Raw genomic sequence first — 22,502 nt, forward strand, 5'->3', positions numbered from 1 at the left:
AATGGGGGCTGGCGCAGTGGTCTAATGGTTATGTTCACATGCTTCACCTTGGTTGCCCAGGGTTTGTGGGTTTGGATCCCAGGGCATGGACCTACACACTGCTCATCAAGCCTTGCTGTAGTGGCATCCCACATACAAAGTAGTGGAAAATTGGCACACATGTTAGCTCAGGGCCAGTCTTCCTCACCAGAAAAAAAAAGGGATGATGAGTTGTGGCCTAAGGAGAGTTATACTAGGATAAAGGGGATCATACTTTAATCTCCATTCTTTGAGGCTCAATAAGTATTTTTGAATGAATTAGTGAATGTTATTGATTATAACTTGGTTGCTTCCAAGTTTTGACACCTCTGAATAAAGCTGCTATAAACATCTGTGTGCAGATTTTTGTGTGGATGTGAGTTTTCAACTCTTTTGAGTAAATACCAAAGACTTCTATTGCTGGATCATATGGTAAGAGTATGTTTAGTTTTGTAAGAAACCACCAAACTGTCTTCCAAAGTGGCTGTAGCATTTTGCCCTCCCACCAGCAGTGAATTAGAGTTTCTTTTGCTCCATAGCCTTGTCAGCATTTGGTGTTGTCAGTGTCCTAGATTTTGGCCATTCTGAGGGGTTTGTAGTAGTATCCCATTGTTCTTTTAATTTGCATTTCCCTGATGACTTATAATGTGGAACATCTTTTCATATGCTTATTTGCCATCTGTATATCTTCTTTGGTGAGATGTCTGTTAAAAAAGTCTTTGGCCCATTTTTAAATTAGGTTGTTTTCTTATTGTTGAGTTTTGAGTTCTTTGTATATTTTGGATAATAGTCTTTTATCAGATGTGTCTTTTGCAAATATTTTCTTCCAGTCTTGGCTTGTCTTCTCATTCTCTTGACATTTGTCAAGAGACATTTGTCTTTCACAGAGCAGAAGTTTTTCATTTTATTGAAGTCCAGCTTATCAATTATTTCTTTCATGGATTGTGCCTTTGTTGTATCTAAAAAGTCATCGCCACACAAAATCATCTAGGTTTTCTCCTATGTTATCTTCTAGGAGTTCTATATTTTACATTTAGGTCACTGATCCATTTTGAGTTATTTTTTGTGAAGGTGGAAGGTCTGTGTCTAGCTTAATTATTTTTTTGCACAGAATGTCCAGTTGTTTCAGCACCATTTGTTGAAAAGACAAGGAAATTTTTGTGAGTGATGGATATGTTCAATATTTTGATTGTCACATATGTGACAGAAATTTTCAAATTGCATAGCTTAAATATGTGCAATATATTGTATGTTAATTTTACCTCGATAAAACTGCTTTTAAAAAGTAAGTTTAACACAGAAATGATAAAACGTAGATTCCGCTGAAGGAATGTGTCCAAGTGCACACTGCTAAAATCAAACAAAACTCACCAGACTCGCAATGACAATGAGAAATTAACCAGATGACATCCTAGCATTCATGTCACAGTAAAACATTACCTAAACAAAGTGTGCCCCCATGTGTATGGTGATGGATGGTAATCAATCTTTGGGTGGTAAACATGATGTATCTGCACAGAAATCAAAATATAATGATGTACACCTGAAATTTACATGATGTTACAAACCAATGTTACTGCAATAAAAAAAAAATAAAAATTTAAAAATTAAAAAATAAAATAAAAAATAAATTAGCAATACATTGTAAACATTTAGACCACAGAACAAGTCAATGCAGTCAGTTACCAAGGGGAATCTCATGCATCCAGTTAATACTGAAGGGTTTCCTAAAATCTTACTTATATTTTCTAATAATTTATTTTTTATGTATTTTTTCCTGGGGTGCCTTGATGAAGATATATTATGACACAATGAGTAATTGGTAAGCATTATGCCTTTTGAAGGTTTCCTAGGTTTTTATTTGGCAGCCTGTACATTTTCTTTGGAACAAAGCCTGGCTTCTGAAGATTTGCATACTTGATCAAAACACATTGTTTTGGCCTCTCATAGACTGACTTTATTGAACTCATTTTGTCACCGTGTCACACAATTCATTGAGGGGCATATCATTAACAAATGTATGAAACTAAAAAGGAAAAAAACCCAAAAAGTAAAACAACAAAGCATGCCCCTCTACCAGTGACATCAGCATTTACTGGGAGCTTGTTAGGAATGCAGATTCCTAGGCTCCATAGCAGAACTACTCAATCTAAAATTGGAGGTAGGGCCAGATAATCTGTGTTTTAACAAGCTATCCAAGTGGTTCTGAAACAAGCTAAAGTTTGAGATTTTCTGACCTAGATTATCTCCATTTTGACAGTTGCCAAAGATACATGTTCTTGTTCTCCCAGTTATATTACATCAAATATTTCTTTGTGATATATAATTACAAAAACAAAACAGAAAATACACAAAAAGAGGGTGAAATTGCCCATAATTGCATTACTTAATTAAATCATTGTTTTCATTTGTCCATTAAGGGTATTGCCTTACCCATATTTTTATATAATTTTTACATTTTTACAATATTAAAATCCAAAATAATTTAAATCTCAATTGTCATTATAGCAGTTTGTCCTAATTTTTATTTTTCCTATCCTCAGAAATCTGACATTTTTCCTTTAATTTCATGTCTTCCTTGAGAACCTATTCTTAAAATATTTTTTTCTCATTTCCATGATCATGTAACTTTCTTATTGTGATGATAAAGTGCCTTTCCTGTAAAATCATAGCATTTTTATGGGTGCCTTTGACTCACAAACTAGGCTCTACTTATAATTAATCAGTCTGTTGTCTTTCTTTTTAATACTGGCTTGTGGTAGATAAATCAGCTTTATCACAAAAAGTCATCCTTTGTACCTTTGTATAATTTCTCCTAACCCGACTCATTTTTTTTTCTGAAGTCTGGGCAAAAGCATGTGCCATGAATTTTATATATTCCATTAAGGAAGTTCATTCATTGAATATTTACTGAGTATTTTTTCTGTTAGGCACTAAGAATACAGTAATGAAGATAACATGATTGAGTAGATGAAGGGGTAATGGAGAGAGTGGAGTCAAGATTATTACAAATTTCTGGCTGAGGTAGCTAAGTTGTGCTATTTCCTGAACTAGGGAAGATGGTAGAAAGAAAATGAATTTAATGTTGCTTATATTGTTTGCTCTTACACAACTTCTCTTCCCCCTAATTCTTCATGTGTAAAATGGAAATAAGGATAGTATTTACCTCATATTGTCATTGGGAGGATTAAATAAGATAAAAGATGGAAAGAATTTAGAATAAACTCTGCCACATAGAAAACACTCAATACATGTTTTCTATTATTATTTTTGTTGAGTTTTAGGCACCTGTGTGATATTCAAGTGGAGGTGTTTTAAGAGAGTTGGCCCTGTGAGCCTAGCTTTTAGGAAAAATGTGTTGATATTTGAGATTTCCCATGGAAAGAGAGAGAAAGGATCAAAAAAGGAATTCAGAGTAATACCAATAATTAAGGAACAGGCAAAGAGAGAAGATTATTCCACAAAGAAAAATAGGAGTGATTTTTTATCCAAATACAGGCAGGCAACATAAAACAGTTTTTTTTTTTTAAAGTTTGACCTTCAGAAATAGACACACTACACCGTTTTCTATGTTTGTGTTAGCAAATTACAGTAAAATCTAGATTAGTTGTAAGGATTAAATGATTGCCAACACAACAGGCACACAACAAATGTCAGCCTTCCTAACCATCTGTATTGAGAATTAGGTGGCAGACCCTGTCTCATCCCCTCCTCATGGAAGTCTTCTGTAGTTTCTACTGGAGGAAACTTTCTCCCTTTCAAAGGCTGAGGATTGCTTTCATAATTCTTTTTGCTACTGTCCAGTGGCTGCCCTTCTATCTTGGTATAATATTTCTCAGTCAGATAGATAGGACCACAACATTCTTTGACTATACTGTGAGGAGATTTCAGGGTATAGAATTTATAGATGTATGATTTTATTAATACCAACACACGTAAGCTTTTTAGCACCCTCTACTTTTCAATTTCTAGCTTATTCCTCTCTTATCTGTAGCCCAGAAAGCAGTTTTGCTTCTGAGAAAATATGGCTCTCTTCAAGCATTATACTCAAGTTTTGGCAGAGGTATACTCTTAAATACCAGCGGAAATCCCAAAATGTAGCAGTGTTTTCCACTTATGGAAATCTTCTTGAACTAGATTTTTTTTTCCTTTTAGCTTCCTTTCTGACTGGCACTTGTGATCAGATTTCTACTACTAGCTCTGCCAGGAATTGGCTATGTAATGATTTGAGGCAATCCAACTCTTAAAATTTTGAATCCTTTATTTCTCCCTTCTTGCTGTATTTCCTTTAAAATAATTTGGTTGAGGTTGAGGAATACCAAATTATCATAATTCTATGACTAACTAAAACAACAAAGAAATATATTTATAGAAAATAGAAAATGTAGTAATATGTCAATAATAATTGTTGTCAAAACTACAGGAATGTTTAGACCTACCATTAATTGGCTAGCATTTGCTTCGTTGGCTTTGAAGTAATAAGTGGAAATTGACCAGAAGTAACCTTTTGAAAGTACTTATATTTGTTATAGGATGATTCAATGGAACAAGGAATTATTCAATAGAGAATTATCTAAGCTTTCTAGACTAAACTTAGTACTTACCACACACATGTGCACACACACACACACACACACACACACACACACTGGGAGTATGAATAAAAGTCTATTGTACTTTAACATCTAAGGGTATGTGCCCCCAATGGCCCGTTAGTCAGTTGTCTTATAGATATGAATGTTTTCTCTTTCTCAGGTGCTGCCTAGGCTGTCACTGTGGATAGAATTTGGTGAGAGGGTTCCCAGAATGAGATCCGGAGCCTCTGGCCAGAGACTCAGCCATTTAGCCTTAGGGAAGTAGAGGAAGGGCTTGCAGCCCTGCAGTTGGGAGCATGTGGAATGGAGCTGTGAGCCCTCAGGATCCTTAAACATAATAGTAGTGAATTTGCTTTCTGTGATTGGATCCCCTGGGGGTGTTGGGGTTCACATGCTTACTATGATTGGCTGTATGCAAGTTAACTAACCCTAATGTGTCGATCTAATGGTATGTTAGTACACATGGTGGCTCTGCTGTCCCTACCTTTCTGGCTGTACAGATATACACATCAGGCAACCTTACTGTGTAGATGCTGATAAGTTGTGGTGGACCCTCACTGGTAGGTAGGTAGCCCTCCCGTGCTGGTGTTGATAAGTGCTGTAGTCAGAACTGGGACTTAAATCACAATTCAAATAGTAATTCTGAGTAGAAGAATTACTGGTGTTGTTTTCTTTATGTATATATTTTTTGTTTTCTTCAATAGACATGCATTCTTTTGAATTTTTGATGTTCTAGAGCCTTTTTCTGGTTAATTTATCTTCAGTCAGCTAATGGTTTCCATTTTGATTATTCCTGCAAGTCTTCTACTTTACAAGTCTGAAAGCTTCTCTGACGGTTTTCTTTTATCCTTCTTCATCCCTGCACCATATTTATTTCATGTAACCCTTAAGACCTGGTTTCCTGGATTTATTGCCATCTTCCCTGTTAAACTCTTAATGTCACTGTGTTTAAACCTCACTTCACCTCTGATATGCTTTTTACTTTTACAAGAAAGCAAGAGATTATATTACCATATATGATATCAATTCAGAGTGGTTTGTGTTTTTTCACTCAGATCTTACAGGTTTCCCTATGTGGGTGGATACTGTGAATTTAGTACCATTAAATCAAGTTAGTTTTCTCTAGATGGTCTTTTGATCTTTTTGAATCGCAGCCATACCTGTGCTTCAAAATTCGCAAATGACTTTGCCTTTCATTCTTGTTCAATTGCAGGGGGAGAGAGGATTTCCAGGTTTGAAAGGCCATCCAGGTTTGCCTGGATTTCCAGGTCCAGAAGGGCCTCCAGGGCCTCGGGGACAAAAGGTATGTGCCAAGTTGCCAACCAGTACTACCAGAGGAATTAAGCCATCTTAATTGTGGAAGTAGGTGTCAAATCAAATACAAACTTACTGAATTATAGCCAGAAACTAATATTTAAATAAAACAATACAATGTCCTAGAGTTTATACTTTATTGTTAGTTTTTTTTAAAAAAATGAAAATTATTGCCATATTCAGATGTTTTTGGAAGATCTATTAATTGTGTGTGGTTAATAGGATCCTTAACAAAAATTAAGTTCTGTCAGGAGCTCAGCTGAGCTGGATAGAGCTGAACTGCCAGGTGTCAGAGTAGTTAAGACAACAAGCCAAAAGGAAAGTAACAGTCAAGCCTTGAGTTACTTACTGTGACAGTATAAGCAAAACGTTAAAGCAAAGAAAGGGCCAACTTCCCCACTGTTCCATTTTTCTGCATGGAAGAGTGCCAGTGAGAGTCAGATGGATCAGAATAGACATAGGGAATTGTTTCACTGCTGAGGGAGCTGGGAGCAAAAAACTCCTGTTGTTTTCTATAGACCCCAGGTGGGGTGGGAGAAGGGAGAGGGGGAAGGGCTAGGAGTGGAAAACTACTGACTCAGAGTGCAGAAAAAGTTTCCTTAAGGTTACCCTCTCTCCCATTAAAAAGGTCTCCAGTAAGTCTCCAGATAAAGAGGTCTTTCAATGCAGACATGCATAAGAGCATGACAAGCCAAGGGGCCTGAATCCTTGTCTACAACTCCCTTTAGAGAGCGCCATGCATTGTCTGTGCACTAAGTCTCGTGTGGGATGGGCAGCTTTCCTGTATGAGGCCTACCATAAGGCCTTTGTAATTGCCTATGGTTGAGCCTGAAAAATCACACATAGGTTTTTAGCCAGGAACCAGACTCCTAAATTCCATCTCTTGATTTTTCAGGACCCAAGTGAGAAACATAGGCTATGCCATCATGGACCTGAATGGGTTGGACTTTGAGGGGCCATGACAAAAATTGGGTAATTAGTCTGAGGCCACAGAGAATCATGGTCATGATCAAAATTATTCCAAGCAGGACAGTCAGGCCTGCCTGGAGGATTGAGTGTTAACCATGAGCCTCAACCATTGCCAAGCTAGGAATAGATGGCCCATAGCCCACCCAATCTAATTTAGACAGCCAAGAGCCTTTTTTCTTAAGCTCATGATGAACTGTTCTACTTTGCCAGTTTTAGGCATCTAGGTGCAACACGAGATACTGGCAATAGCAAGACCCCTCCTTGGTTGGCCAGCAGGAAGTTGAGGGCTATGCTGTTACCCAACACTACTTGGGCCAAGTAATTGAGGCACGTCTCTTGTGCTTCCAAAGCTGAAGTAGTGTCATTAATGATTTAGTAGAGGTCAAGGACAGGTTGCACACAACCTTTTCTAATTGAATGACCCTGATAGTGGGAAAAGTTGCCTGGAGCATACTCATGAGCATAGAGTCAGTAATACCACATGACAATTCTCCTGAGTAACCAGAGTCTGGTTTGAGAGTTCTTCTCTTACTCTATTTAGTATGATATGACCCATGGGAGGGGCTGTTTTGAATGTTCAGAAGTCTCTTTTCAATGCCCCATATGTACATGGTACATTGGTAAGAATGTCAAAGGCCTGGCTTTTACAAAAGAAATAATTCCCCAAGGGGGACACACACAGTATTGGGAGTGTAAAAGTCATTGATTACCATGGGGATCAAATAGCCAGAAGTCACTCCTGGTGGGCAGAGTCCCTGAGTAGAATTGGAAAATTTGTATAACGTTAGGGGAGGGGGAGGAGAAGGTCGCCACTATTGAGGTCGCAATAGCTGCAGTGGCAGACCCCATATCTCTTTTCCCAGATACTTCAGTTAATCCCATCTGAGACAAGAGCAAGTTGACATCTGAGGAGGCGTTTTTTTTCTGTAGTGTCAGGGTCCAACTGTGGCAACACATCAGGTCCAGTGTAATAGGGCTGAGGTATCTAAGATACTAAAAAGTTCCATGTTTAGAGAGATGTCCATTTGTTGTAGTCAGTGGCATAGCACTCAGACGTTTATCTGTGGGGTTGGATGATGGTTGTCATATCCAGCAGTTAATCAAATTCAAAGTGCTGGCAACTACCTGTGACAGGTGTTATCAATGAATTTGGTGAGGTGGAAGTCACACAGGCTCTTCTGTGGGAGAGAAAGAAGGGGATATAGATCCATACACCCTCCCTTTCCCATACCCAGGCTCATGGATTTGAAGATGCTGTCGTCCTATCAGTTGGGAAGACATGTCCCCATCGACTGCAATGTGGGCAGTCTCTCCTATACCATGAGCAAGGATAGCATCTCATGTGCATGTTAAGTAGGGAATGGAAAGAGATAAAGTGAATTTTAAGATTGGGAGAAGTTCCTGTTTTGTTTTTAAAAGAATGGCTCTTTTGGCTCATTGCCCTTTACCATCTGTATTAAGTTGACTGGTGAACTGATATATGAAAGAGCCAGTTCTGTTCATTTGCCTGGAAAGGAAAAGTGGTTTAAAAACCTGTTTTTCCTAATTTTATCTCATGTAATAGTGGCACATCATGTCATTAGAGTATTAAGAAAAACAAGTGGATACTCATCAGATAGTCCTCCCAATAAAGGAGGAAAATTAATTTAAATGTATAAATACTTTTTAACACTTAACTATACCACAGCATAGATTGTGGGGTATGCTTGTGCATGATCTCTGAGGAGGTGGCAGTATGTCACGGTACTTTTGTTAGATTCAAGATCAGAAGGGACTCATGCTAAGTTTCCTGAGTAGAAATTTACACTGAGGAAAAAGCAAGACTTGAAACGACTGCATAGAATTTAAGTAGATGGGGCATTCAACGGAATTTCATATGTCTAAGGAGTTACAAGAACAGCAGAAAGTTTCTCATGTGCCCAGGAATGGGTCAGAGGTAGCAGAGAGATCTGAAAGAGTCTGGTGGATGGAATTGAGCACTAACTCAGCAGCAATCCATCCAGACTTTTGGCATGGGACATCCCAATGAATTCCAGCTTGGACTGGACTCTCCCACCCTCAACACCTTGAAACTACTTAACCTCTCCATAACTTAGGCACAGCCTTGTGAAAATGAGTTGGGACCTCCAATTGACTGAGATTAAATTTCAGCCATGTTAGTGAAATGGATGCTTTGAAACAGAAATTAAGTTGAACCATAGAAAAAAAAGTTACACTTCTTGCACCCAAGTTTATCTGGGATTAGAGGTGGAGGTTCTTGTACACCATGCTTGCTGAGACGTGGCCATGTTTGGGGGTTACTTTTGCTGAGGAATATTCGCCCTGAGCTAACACCTGTCACCAGTCTTCCTCTTTTTGCTTGAGGAAGATTTGCTGTGAGCTAACATCTGTGCCAGTCTTCCTCTATTTTGTATGTGGGTCGCTGCCAAAGCATGGCCACCGACAAGTGGTGTAGGTCTGCACCCCGGCACTGAACCTGGGCTACCGAAGCAGAGCATGCCAAATTTAACCACTAGGCTGAGAGGGGGCAGTTTTAATAAAGATTTGTGTCAGACTAAAAGAAGTTAACTACACCAGAATTCCTTGAAATAATTTAGCATTAACTGGAGCTATTCTACAATAGTATGATAATTTTTAAAGGTGTGGTTGTATGCAGTTTAAATTTAGAAAGCAGTCCGAGCTTTTGCTGTGATTCCATTTCAGTATTCATTAAAATGATAAGGTTGTGCTGCTTTCTAAACTTTTGGGATTCTGAAATTGAAGTACTTTCTGCTTCTACCTACAGCATGACCTCATGCTTCCGAACATAGCTGAATTTGTACATTTTATGTGATTGGATATTCTGGTACATGTGTATATATTAACATATATACTGAGTCAGAATTTTTGTAGGATTATTCTTTAATCTGTATACTCCTATGTTTGAAAGTAAAGATACATAAAAAGAAAAAAATATATATATATAACAAATATATATATATATAGGAGTGTATATATAAAATTTTCTAAAGGATTTCTTTATTCTTACAAATAAAGCTTAGTTTTCGATAGATAATATATTCACTTTATTCAAAATAAATTATCATAAGAAGGTATACAATGAAACAGATCTCCTTTCCACTTGTGTTCATTAGCCACTGAGTTCTACATATCCATAATAGGTACCCATTTATGTTATTTTCTTGTGAATATCCCCAAGAATTTTTAATAAATATTCATGCAAATAAAAATATATACATACACATACATGTGTGTAAACATACAGACATATTTTTGCCTCCCTTTGTTTATGAAATGGTAGCATATTCAACACATTGTTTGACTTTTGTTTTTTATTTCATATATGTTGTAGATATCCCATATCAGTATACAAACAACCTCCGTATTATTTTTTATAACTGCATTGTATTCCATTGTGTGTAGAAACCATAATTTATCAAGCCCAGTCCCTATTGATAATCATTTAGATAGTTTTCAATTTTTTGCCACTAAAAACAGTGCTGCTAGATGTACAATTTTAATAGATTTCCTTTCCCCAATAAGGGATTATCTCTGTAAGGTTACTAGAAGTGGTATTGCTGGATCAGAGGGTACATGTTTTAAATGTTTTTATGGATATTGCCAAATTTCACCCCAAGAAGTTGTATGATTTATCCTTGGTTCACCAATATACAAGGAGATCAATTTCCCTATAGCTTAACCAACCCTATTATGAAACTTGGATTTCTGCCAATATGATAGGTGAAAAATACTCTCTCAATGTACTTTACGTTTGCATTTCTCTTATTAAGAGTGAGTTCAAGCATCTTTTCATAGGTCTGAGAATCAGTTGTGTTTTCTTTTGTATGAACTATCTATTCATCACTTGCCCATTTTTCTACTGGATTGTTGGTGTTTTCAGAGTTCAGTGAGCTATTTATATATTAGCGAGATTACCCTTTGTCTGTGTTGCGAGTTGCAATTATTTCCTCCTAATTTGTCATTTGTCTTTGCTGAGTGTGTACGTGTGTGTGTATATTCATATGTCTCTGTGTGTGTTTTTCAAAGGTATTTTATGGATTTTGAATTTTGAGTAGGAAATGCCTTACCCACTGTAAGATTATAAAGTAATTCTCCTGTGTTTTCTTGCAGTATTTTAATAGTTTTGTTTTTTACATGTAAACATTTTATCCATTTCTAATTCATTCTGGTGTATGGTTTGTGATATAAGTTCCACCTTTATTTTTTTTTTCCAGATGTCCTCACAAGTGTGTCCCAATATAATTTTCCCCACTAACTTGCAGTGCCACTTTCATTATAAACCAAATGTGCATGAATATATGGACTTGTTTCTGGACTTTCCATACTCTTCCAATGGTCTGCTTATTCAAATATCAGAACCAAACTATTTTTTTTTTTTTGAGGAAGATTAGCCCTGAGCTAACTGCTGCTGATCCTCCTCTTTTTGCTGAGGAAGACTGGCCCTGAGCTAACATCCATGCCCATCTTCCTCTACTTTATATGTGGGACGCCTACCACAGCATGGCGTGCCAAGTGGTGGCATGTCCGCACCCGGAATCTGAACCGGCGAACCCCAGGCCGCTGAGAAGCGGAACGTGCGCACTTAACCACTGCAGCACTTGGCTAGCCCCAGAACCAACCTATTATAATTATTGATGTCTTATGCTATAATTTTATATCTGACAAGGCTAGTGTCCCCTCATTGTTCTTTTTTTTCTTCAAAATTTTCCTCAGTGTTCTTACTGGTTTATTTTTCTATATGAACTTTAGAGTCACCTTGTCCAGTTTAAAAATAAACTTGTATTATTTCTATTTTTATTGTATCAAGTTTGTGACTAAATTTATTGAAAATTGACTTTTTTATGTTGAATCCTATTCTCCAGGAGCATGAAGTGCCTTTCCGTTTGTTCAAGCCATCCTTTTTGAACTTCAGAATTGTTTTAAACTTTTCTCCTTAAAAATCTTGTACATCTTTTAAGTTTTTCGTAAATTGCATATTTTCTTCCCTTATGTGTTCTAACCAGCAGTTGTTGGCATATAAGAAAGCTATTGATTTCTTCATATTAATTTTATATACAATTATCTTACTGAATTATCTTATTAATATAGTAGTTTTTCACATAATTAACGGGGTTTCCATGCATACAATCATATCATTTGCAAATAGTGATAGTTTTGTCTCATCCTTTCCAATTTTTATATCTCTAGTTTCTCTCTTATTTAACCATGTTGGTTAGTACAGTCAGTACAATATTAAGGCATCCTTGTCTTATTTCTGTCTTTAGTAGGGAGACACAAAAAAATTCATTGAACAAACTGTCTTTTAGTTGTTTTAAAATAGAATTAGATTTGCTTTAAATCTCCTCAGAGATGCATCTGTTGTGGAAAGAGTAGATTATTAAACTTTTTTAAAGGAAGTTGTCATAGGCAGAATAATACCCACTCCCTAAAGATGTCCATGATCTAATACCCGGAACCTCCGAGTATATTAGGTTACATAGACAAGTGAAATTAAGATTGCAGATGGAATTAAAGTTGCTAATCAGCTGATCTTAAACTAGGGAGATTATCCTGGATTATCTGGGTGGGCCGAGTGTAATTACAAAGGTCCTTTAAATGTGGAAGAGGGAGGCAGAAGAATCAGTGTCAGAGTGATGCAATGTTAGAAAGACTCGTTCAACCGTTGTTGGCTTTGAAGATTGAAGAAGGCCATGAGCTAAGGAATCCTGATAGCTCTAGAAGCTGGAGAAAGAAAGGAAATAGATTCCTCCCCTAGAACCCCCAGACAGTAACACAGCTCTGCCACTGAGACCCCTGTCATACTTCTGACATTCAGAACTGTGCAGTTATGTTGTTTTAAGCCACTAAGTTTGTGGTAATTTGTAGCAGCAGCATAGGAAACTAATCCACCAGGTTAACTCTCCAAATGAAGCTTTTCATGGAACCCCACATGAAACAGATAAAAACAGAGCTGTGCTGGTTAAAGAAGGGCTGTGACATAGGCATCGAGGAACCTCCAGTGGAACCTCTAGGGTTGTGAGTTGAGTAGTTGGGAAACCACTTATGGAAAGCAAGATGTCCCAGTTTAATAAAAGCTATCTAAAGCCTCAGGCAGTGGCCTACCAGCTATATGTTCCACTAAAATTCCTACCTTTTGGAGCAGAATTAGGTTTTCTTTATTCCATTTTTTATAGAAACTAATAAAAATTTAGTCAAGCAAAACTTTAAATTCTCAGCAATGAGGTTGTAGCTAGAAATGGGTAAATAGATGAACATACATGTGGGCAGCCTCTTTTGCGAATCTACAGCAGAAGCTAGAAAGGAAAGTCTATGGTTCTTTCTTGTTCCTTCTTAAGTTCTGCCAGTAGGAAGTGCCTTATAAAACAAAGCAAATGTTTAAAACAGCAAACTCAAGAACAGCACGTATTTGGGCTCAGAGATGATGCTATTTATTACCAGCATGGCGAACAGATTGATATAATACAGAAACCGCACAGATTTTCAGCTCTTATTTTGTTTATGCATAAATGATTTGGGAAATATCTATACCACTATTTCATCTTTGTTTTCTTGCATGATTCATAGTTAACTTTACAGATATAAGTTTCTTTTATGTGTCAGCAGTTTTCCTCTCAGTAAATAAAGGCCTTTCTCATTTTTTGTTATATAACTTACCTGAATGCTTTCAGTTTCAATAATAAATGCTTCTCCGTTGGGTGTGTGAGTTTCTTACTAACGTTCACAAAGGTTCACACAAATTTAAGTCTTTTTTATTATATAAATTAGTTATTTGAAGGCTATTTTTGAAGAAAAAAAACTAAATACGTTATACTTTTCAGGGTGATGATGGAATTCCAGGGCCACCAGGACCAAAAGGGATCAGAGTAAGTGATATTTGCTGTATGTCAAATGCTTTGTTGGTCAAAACAAAGAAAAAGCAGAGCAAGTGTTATGAGACAGCTGGAAAAGACTCATACTGAAATTCAAAAAAGGAAAATGTATTTATCTACAATTAGCCTTTCTTTAGTATTTTGATAGTTACCTTTATATATCCAGATGTCTCATGTAAGAAGATTTTAAGTTGGCTTATGATTAAGAAATATGAAAGTGCTAAATTCTAACAATTTGTCAATTTATTAAAAATATACACCATACAAAGGGTTTAAACAAGAACTTCCCAACCAGTGTGCTCATCTTAGTCCTCCAGATTCATAAGGATGGCACCTCAGTCTGTGTACCCTCCCAGTGTACTAAGTACAAATATTATAATTTTCTTTATATACCTTGAAGAGAATAAGTTTGGGAAGCATTAGTTTAAACCACTCAGTTAAAGAATAACTACTTTTTGAAAAATAAGACATTTCCTCAATTCTAAGATACATGATTTTTCAAGTTTTAATGTTCTGGAAATTAGAATGTGTTTCAAAATTGAAGTGCCCATTTAGTGTAATTTTTCTGAAAAGCTTTTAGGTTGACATATGTTTTTCAGTGTGTTTTAGAATTGAGAGGAAACTATAGTTTAAAAATAGTACTGGCTTTAGATAGAGAAAGACAATCTCCGTATGACTCCACTCACATGTGGAAGTTAAACATGTAGACAAAGAACAGATTAGTGGCTACCAGGGGAAAGGGGGGGTGAGGGGGGGCACAAAGGGTGAAGTGGTGCATCTACAACACGACTGACAAACTATAATGTACAACTGAAATTTCACAAGATTGTAAACTATCATAATCTCAATAAAAATTTTAAAAGAATTAGTACTGGCTTTTGGGAAATCATATTCAACTTTTCTGAGCCTCAGTTTCTTCATTTGTTAGATTAAAAAGTCAAACAACACAATCTCCAAGGTCCCTATTAGCTCTGAAATTCTGTGTTCATAGATTGATGAGGCCCCTTAATTTGAGTATAAAATACACAGGTGGTGATGTAGCATGTTTATGTGTATGAGAAAGACAATTAAACATTCTGAAACTTTGATCTCCAGAAATTTAGCAGATATACACATTTTACATAAATGCTTAAAACATTCTGTTTGCTATATACTTCTTAACAAGATGTAGCTTGCCTTGTGTGCTACTTATGACTTGTGTGGGTAGGGTACTGGAAAAGCATGGAAGAAACTCAAAACCCTTAGTTTATTTTAGCAGACATATTTCTATGTTTTTCTGTAATAAATGGATAGCAATATTCTGTTAAAGCTCTTCATAATAATCATATCTCATAATAGCTATAGCTACCATTAACTATGTCCTAAGCACTATTGAGACTAAAAAAACCCTGTTCGTTATATCAATCCCCATTTCCAAGTGTCTGGGAGTGCCTGAATAGTCCATGTCCTTCAACCAGAACTTCAGAAGTGCTTAGGAATAGGTAACTTGAAAATTCTTGCATCCTCAGATCTCAGCTCACAGACAACTCTTGATATGCAGATTTTAAAAGATTTATTATTATGGAAAATTTGAAGCATACACAAATGTACAGAGAATATAGTACAATGAACTCCCAGGTACACATCACTCCACTTCAAAAATTGTCAACATTTTGATAATTTTGTTTCATCTATATGCTACCACTATGTTTTTGGAATATTTTAAAGCAAATCCCTCGAATGATTCATTTCACCAGTGAATGCTTCAGTATGTCTTTCTAACTGATAACCACATAACCACTATACCATTATTAGACCTCAAAAAATAGCAATAATTTTTCAATATACTTTAAAACTCAGTCCATATTCAGATTTCCTCAATTATCTCAAACATGTCCTTTTAAAATTTGTCTGTTCAAACCAAGATCCAAGCAGGTTCCACATATTGCATTTGGTTGCTATGTTTCTTAAGCCTCTTTTTATGCCAGGGGAGAAACTGGGTCATTTGTATTGTACTGCATTCCACATTCTGGATCTGGCTGATTGTTACCTCATGATGTCATTTAAATTGATCCTCTGTTCCCCATATTTCCTGCAAATTGGAGGTTGCCTTGGAAGAGGCACTAGAGAACTTTCTGGAGATACAGAAAAAGCTGTACACTTAAGATTTGTGCATTTTATTGTATGTAAATTATACTGTAAAAAATTAAATAGGAAAAGAATACTTTATAGATAGTTCTGTGTATTTATTATTGAATTATATCTTACAGCAAAAATATCTGTCTGTCCTTTTTAAAAAAATTATTTTATTGAGGTCATATTGGCTTATAATATTTTATAAATGTCGAGTGTACATTGCTATATTTCAGTTTCTATATAGACTTCATCGTGTTCATCACCAATAATCCAGTGTTTATCTGTCACCATACATAGTGCCCCTTTATCCTTTTCACCTTCCCCCCACCCCCTTCCATCTGGGAACCACCAATCTGTTCTCCTTATCTATGTGTTTCTTTATCTTCCACATATGAGTGAAATTATACAATATTTATCTTTCTCTGTTTGACTATTTTTGTCTGGCATAATACCCTCAAGGTCCATCCATGTTGTCACAAATGGCACAATTTTGTCTTTTTTATGGCTGAGTAGTATTCCATTGTATGTGTATACCACATCTTCTTTATCCATTTATACGTTTATGGGCACTTGGGTTACTTCCACATCTTGGCTATTGTGAATAATGCTGCAATGAACATAGGGGTGCATAAATCTTTTTGAATTCTTGATTTCTGTGATTCTTTGAATACACACCCTGTAGTGGAATAGCTAGATCATATGGTATTTCTATTTCTACTTTTTTGAGGAATCTCAATACAGTTTTCCATAGTGGCTGCACCCGTTTGCACTTCCACCAGCAGCATATGAGGGTTCCCTTTTCTCCACATCCTCTCCAACATTTATTATTTCTTGTCTTGTTACTTATAGCCATTCTGATGGGTATGAGGTGATATCTCATTGTAGTTTTTATATCCCACTTTTCTGATGCTGGGTTTGATCAGTGGTCTCAGGTATATGAGCCTGATTCTGCCATCAAAAATTTCCCAGTCAACTTTCATCTAACGGTTTAGCATCTATTGATGATTATTGCCTAGATCCTTTTTTTTTCGTACAGAGTTGCAAAGTGGTGATTTTTAAAACTCTATCAATCCTTCATTTATTAGCTAGGATTCTAATTTATCGGCTAGAGTTCTAATTGGGTAATGAGTTGGTACACCAGCAACTCCAAGTGATGATCAAAGAAGGTTTTTTGAATTTTTTATCATTATAAATATATGGGATTTATGTGTTTCAATCAATTGTACTCATTATTCTTTTTGAAGCCCAAATTATCCCATCTTTGGTCTGTGGGAGACACTTCAAGTTGGCCCTGTCCTGTGTTCTTTTGACAAAATGCTGTTGATCTTTGATAACTTCCTTGGTTTCTGACACAACAAGATTCTTCTTGTACATTTCCTCTCCAGATCTGGAATTGGCCAAGTCTCAGATTTGAGGTTCTTTTAGTGAAAAATGTGACTTAGATACCACAGTCTGAATGTTAGGGGTTTTCGTTGCTACTGGATTTGACTTTGTTTTGGTGTGTTTTCAGTGGACAGAGCTAGGGAATATGTATTTTTTAAGCGAAAAACTATCATGAGTTTATATTATTACCTCCAATTGAAATTTAGAATAAAAAGCTTTTGCATACTTATTCTCTCTCCTTCCTACCACCTCTCTCTTCCTAAGGTGAAACTCTTGATTACTAATGACATTAATATAATTTATTATTTCTCTTTTCCTATATTATACCTATAATAGCTTGAAAATAGCACTTTACAAATGAACAAAATAGCAATTTCAATGTTAGTAGTAACAGAATTCTTAAATGCCATTAATTATTTCTTGACTTCTTTTTTCCACTTTGAATTGACTAATTTCACTAGGGAAGCACAGTCAAAATAGCATGTTTTCAAGGTACTTGAAGCAATTCTTTTCTCTGATTATGTCAACAACTTGACATACATTAGCTTCATAGGTTCCAGTTTGTTTTCAATTTTTAATGATTTCCTTTTTATCTCTTTAAAATTTTTATTTTTAATTATTTAAAACGTTTATATTGTTCTATAAGACAATGTATATTCGGTGATGCTTCTCATGTATCCTTGCGATCTCCTGGTTCTGATTCCCTCTTCACCCTAGAGGTAATCATTTTTGTTATTTTTTGTTTATATTTTCATTGTTTTGTATCACCATCCTTCTTATAAAAAGAGAATATATTATATATACTACTTACGCTTTGTTTCTTTTACTTAACATTATATCCTGGAGAGCACTACATATTTCAGTGTCCAGAGATCTTCCTCATTTTTTTAACAGCTGCATAGTTTTACATTATGTGGATGTACCATAATTTATTTAGTCATGTCCCTATTGTTTCTAATCTTTAGCTATAACTGTGGTTATATGGTCATTTCTAAACTTTAACTATAATAATGCTGCAATCAATAACCTTGAGTTTCATATTTTGTTTCATGATTTCTAGTGTACCTTTGGGATAGATTCTTAGAAATGAGTTGCTTCAAAGGGTAAATGCATGTGTAATTTTGTTAGATATTTCCAAATTTCTCTCCATGGTGTTTGAATCCCATTAGCAGTGTATGAAAGTACCTTTTCCCCATAGCCTCACCTACAGAAGATATTGTCAAACTTGTATTTTTGCCAATGCTAACAGGGAAATATGATTGAAGAATTATTGGGGTGATCACATTGATGTTCTCAGGGGCAGACGTATTTGCCACTTACCCATTCCCTGCTGAATTCAATATTCATCACAAACCTAGGAGAACCACTTTAGTTTTTAGAAAAGACATTTCATCCACTAATTTGCCTGTTCCTACTAAGTGAAATGAAGACAATGCTCCCTCAAATGGGAATTTCTTGTACAATTTTCTATAAAAGAGACTTTTAAACATAGAAGGGTCTTTTTCTATAATATTTAAAAGAACAATGAGTGGTAATAATCAATGAGACATTTTGCCCATTAATGTAACTTTCATAATTCTCTTAGGTAGGATATTATTTTATTGTTATTGATTATTATTTGGTTGAAGGAATTTATTTCTTCTTATAGGGTCCTCCTGGACTTCCTGGATTTCCAGGGACACCAGGTCTTCCTGTAAGTAGGATTTGGCCTCTTATTTTAAAATCCCTTAAAATGTAATCTAAGAAATACTATACATGTGTTATATCCCTTTTCAAAGGGAATGCCAGGCCATGATGGGGCCCCAGGACCTCAAGGTATCCCCGGATGCAATGGAACCAAGGTAAGATTTCTTCAACTTAATCTTAGCTGATATTCTTGATAACAATAGTCTTAAAAATCTAAAGAAATCAATATGAAGAATGTTGAAGAAAAGATAACAGTAGCTTCATGTCTAGGACATACATAGGGTATGTTCTGAGTTCACATTTTCAATATATTGAAACATCAGTAATTTGTTAAGCATGTGTAATTAGCTGGGATATTGCACTGGGCTGAAGATTACTTACCAAATCCTTTTTTGACTTTAGTGTAAAGTAGGATGAGAGTTAAGAAAGAGTTAGGATATATGTGTTTCAAATATTAAATCAGTTGTTAAGAGTAATACTTGTGAATGTCATTCATTAGCTTTGCCAATTTTTAAGCAAGGTACAATTTACGTTTTCAAAAATTTCATGCTTTTATAATTTTTTTACCTTGCCTAATAACTTCCTTAGGAAAAATTCTCAAAATCTATATATAATACAGCACGTCAATTTTTACTATAAACTTTTAGTATGAAACGTGAAACTCTTCTCTGTCAGCAAAAACAATGAATTGAACAATGTGTAAAGAAAAATAAAACTTTATATATGACAGACATTTTTTCCTGACCCAATTTTTTGTCTTTGGTCTACTGTTTGGATTTAATATAAAGTGATAGCAAGAAAAAAAATTAGGGAAATTTGCTGTTTTTGAAAACAGATATGTCTGTTCTTACTCCCTCACTTTTCACTTTTCCCTTTTCCTTTAGGTTAATGCAATGTTATTATCTTCTGTATATTCTTTTGGTGTTTTTCATTTTGCGCATAATATTCTGTGAAAGTGTTCATGAAATACCCTAGATCTTTCTAATTAATGGCATGTGTCATTTTATATTAAGGCACTTATTTAAAATAACTTGAACAAAGTATTTTGCATTATGAAGGCCGTATTTTATGATAATTATTGTAGTATATACTTGAAGGCAATAAAATTGTTTTTACCTCCAGTACTTCTCCAGGCCAATGTGACCCTTGCCAATAATAGTAATAATAATAATATAATTTTTATTTTGGATTTGTGAGGCTTACTTGTCTTCTTCGTTTCAACTGGGGCAACCTTACAGTGATAAGATCAATGTGGAAATAGTTTGCATGGCACATTGCGTGTTAAAGTGGGCTACATTCTTGTGACTATTCTGATTATTTGTTTTACACCAGTATGCCTTGAGCAACAAACAGATCACTAGCCAAAGCTCAAAATTTGAAGACCAAATGTATCTACAATGATCATAGGATGCTAAATGATTAAAAGGATCTTTTTTTTCTTTTTATAAAGGAGCACCTTAGCAGATCTCATGATTATTTTGTGTCTGAGGCCCCTAATTATATGAACAACAAATTTTTAAAAATGGATTCATTTTGTATACTTTCAAATTAAATGGTTTCTTACATTTCTTACCGTGTAGGATAGAATGAACCCCAGAGACGAAGCCAGAATATATGGGTTCTTTTGTTTTCTGTCTTCTAAATTTGATGTACAGGCCACTTTCTTTCTCTCTGGTTATACTTTTTCCATGTGTAAAAAGTGGTGGAAAGATGGGTATTGGGCAATAACTCAAAGACACACAGCTGTAATAATTTTACTCTTTTAAGCCTCTGACAAGGATGTTTCTAGGATTACTATGGCATATAGGTATTTGAAAGGATGTTGCATAGGGGTTCTTATACAGCAGTTTTAGCTTCTGTTTTCTAAACCAAATGTCCATATTAGTACTTTACAATACTGAGTGAGAAAAATTGGGTGCCTAGAAAACATAATGACCTGCAATTGCTAGGACTATTTCTGTTATTGTCCTCTTGGTGATATTAATGACATTCTTTCTTACCATCTTTTCTTCTTTACAAAAATAATTTGAAATAGTTTACAATAAAAGAAAAATGCAATAGAGCAGTTAAAATAAGAATCTATGGGCAGAAAATTGGGGCAAATCATTAACTATTAAATGTGATGATGGCCAGGAATCTGTGGTGTGATTGTCTCAAAATGGATTTGTCAGAAGAAAATGACTGCGGTAGAAGATTTTTTTCTTTATTTCTGATTGGGATTGATGAGTAGGAATAAAAGTATCTTAGAAGGTTGAATTGATATGGATAGTTGATATTGAAGTAATTGGAAAGTGAAGGCTAATGAATTTTTGGCAATCTGGCATGTTTCAAAATGGCTTTTACAGAAATCTTTTCAATAAGTCATTGTTTGTTGGTATAGTTATGCTTTGTTTCTTGTTCCTCCATTCTCTTTATTTTTAACTCTTTCTAGGGAGAACGTGGATTTCCAGGCAGTCCCGGTTTTCCTGGTTTACAGGGTCCTCCAGTAAGTTATGAAATTGGGGATTATAATGAACATAGGAATTGACATAATAAGCAGAAGTGTAGAAAGTGAGCTCAATGCATTCATGTGGGACAAAGTAGTACATTTTAAAGTAGTAAACTAGAAAAGGATTGAACAAAAAGAAGTTGGTAGTATAGCTCTCTGCTGGGTAAAAGCAAAGCTTCTATGGTATTTAATATAAATGTCATCTCTAACTATCCTAAGATACATTGTACTTAGAATGACCCTATAGTTGTCTTATTCAATTTGGACTCTATTTGGAAAGCACTGTGCTCCCCTATCATATATATATAATAATCTCTTTTCTTTTTAATAATAGGGACCGCCTGGGATCCCAGGTATGAAGGTAAGCATCTCATGCTGGGAAGGAAAACATTTTGAATAAAATATATGGAAAACCTGCAACTTTAATCAGATAATATCTCTGACTTTTGTCTTAAAAGGGATGCTTCTAAAAGTTGTGCAGGGGCACACTTACAAGCTTTCCTTAAGTAGTCTCCTTTGTTCCCATGGCTTTAAGTAACTTCTTTGTGCTGATACACTTACAAATGTGTATGTTAGACTCAAACTTCTTTTCTAATACTTTCAATCCTTATTACATTTTGATGTAATTGACCTGCTCCCTCTAGAAATACCCTTTTCTCCTGGCTTCTGTGACACTACCCTTTCCTGATTTTTCTTCTGCATCTCTGGTCATACTGCAGTCTTATATGCAAGCTCATTCTATCCATCTAGTTGGTATCAGGACACAGTCCTGACCCCTTCTACTCTTCTATGCCTAGCAATATTGTTAATGCTCATGGTATTAATTATTATCTAGTTACTGAATACCTACATTTATATCTCTAAAACAGACTTTTCTTCTGAGTTGAATGCACTTATTAAACTACCTCCATGACATCTTCACTCAGATATCTCTCAGACTTTCAAATTAACATGTTCAAAGTTAAGCCAGACCCCAAAATAAACCTGTTCCTCCCTCTGACTTCCCCATCTCTAAAATTTGCATCACTATATAATATGTACATT

At 35.5% G+C, this 22,502-nt stretch overlaps 1 protein-coding gene across 1 annotated transcript in view; it reads left to right on the plus strand.

The window, feature by feature from the left end:
* The window catches only part of COL4A5 (collagen type IV alpha 5 chain), a 225,602-nt gene that overhangs the window by 90,513 nt on the left and 112,587 nt on the right, over nucleotides 1-22,502 (plus strand). The window contains exons 3-8 of the mRNA XM_008532626.2: nucleotides 5,827-5,916; nucleotides 13,736-13,780; nucleotides 18,933-18,977; nucleotides 19,063-19,125; nucleotides 21,402-21,455; nucleotides 21,793-21,819. Coding sequence (XP_008530848.2) covers nucleotides 5,827-5,916; nucleotides 13,736-13,780; nucleotides 18,933-18,977; nucleotides 19,063-19,125; nucleotides 21,402-21,455; nucleotides 21,793-21,819 — 324 coding nt within the window. The remainder of the gene's footprint in view (nucleotides 1-5,826; nucleotides 5,917-13,735; nucleotides 13,781-18,932; nucleotides 18,978-19,062; nucleotides 19,126-21,401; nucleotides 21,456-21,792; nucleotides 21,820-22,502) is intronic.

This window comes from Equus przewalskii, chromosome X (genome assembly GCF_037783145.1).
Source record: "Equus przewalskii isolate Varuska chromosome X, EquPr2, whole genome shotgun sequence".
NCBI lineage: Eukaryota > Metazoa > Chordata > Mammalia > Perissodactyla > Equidae > Equus > Equus przewalskii.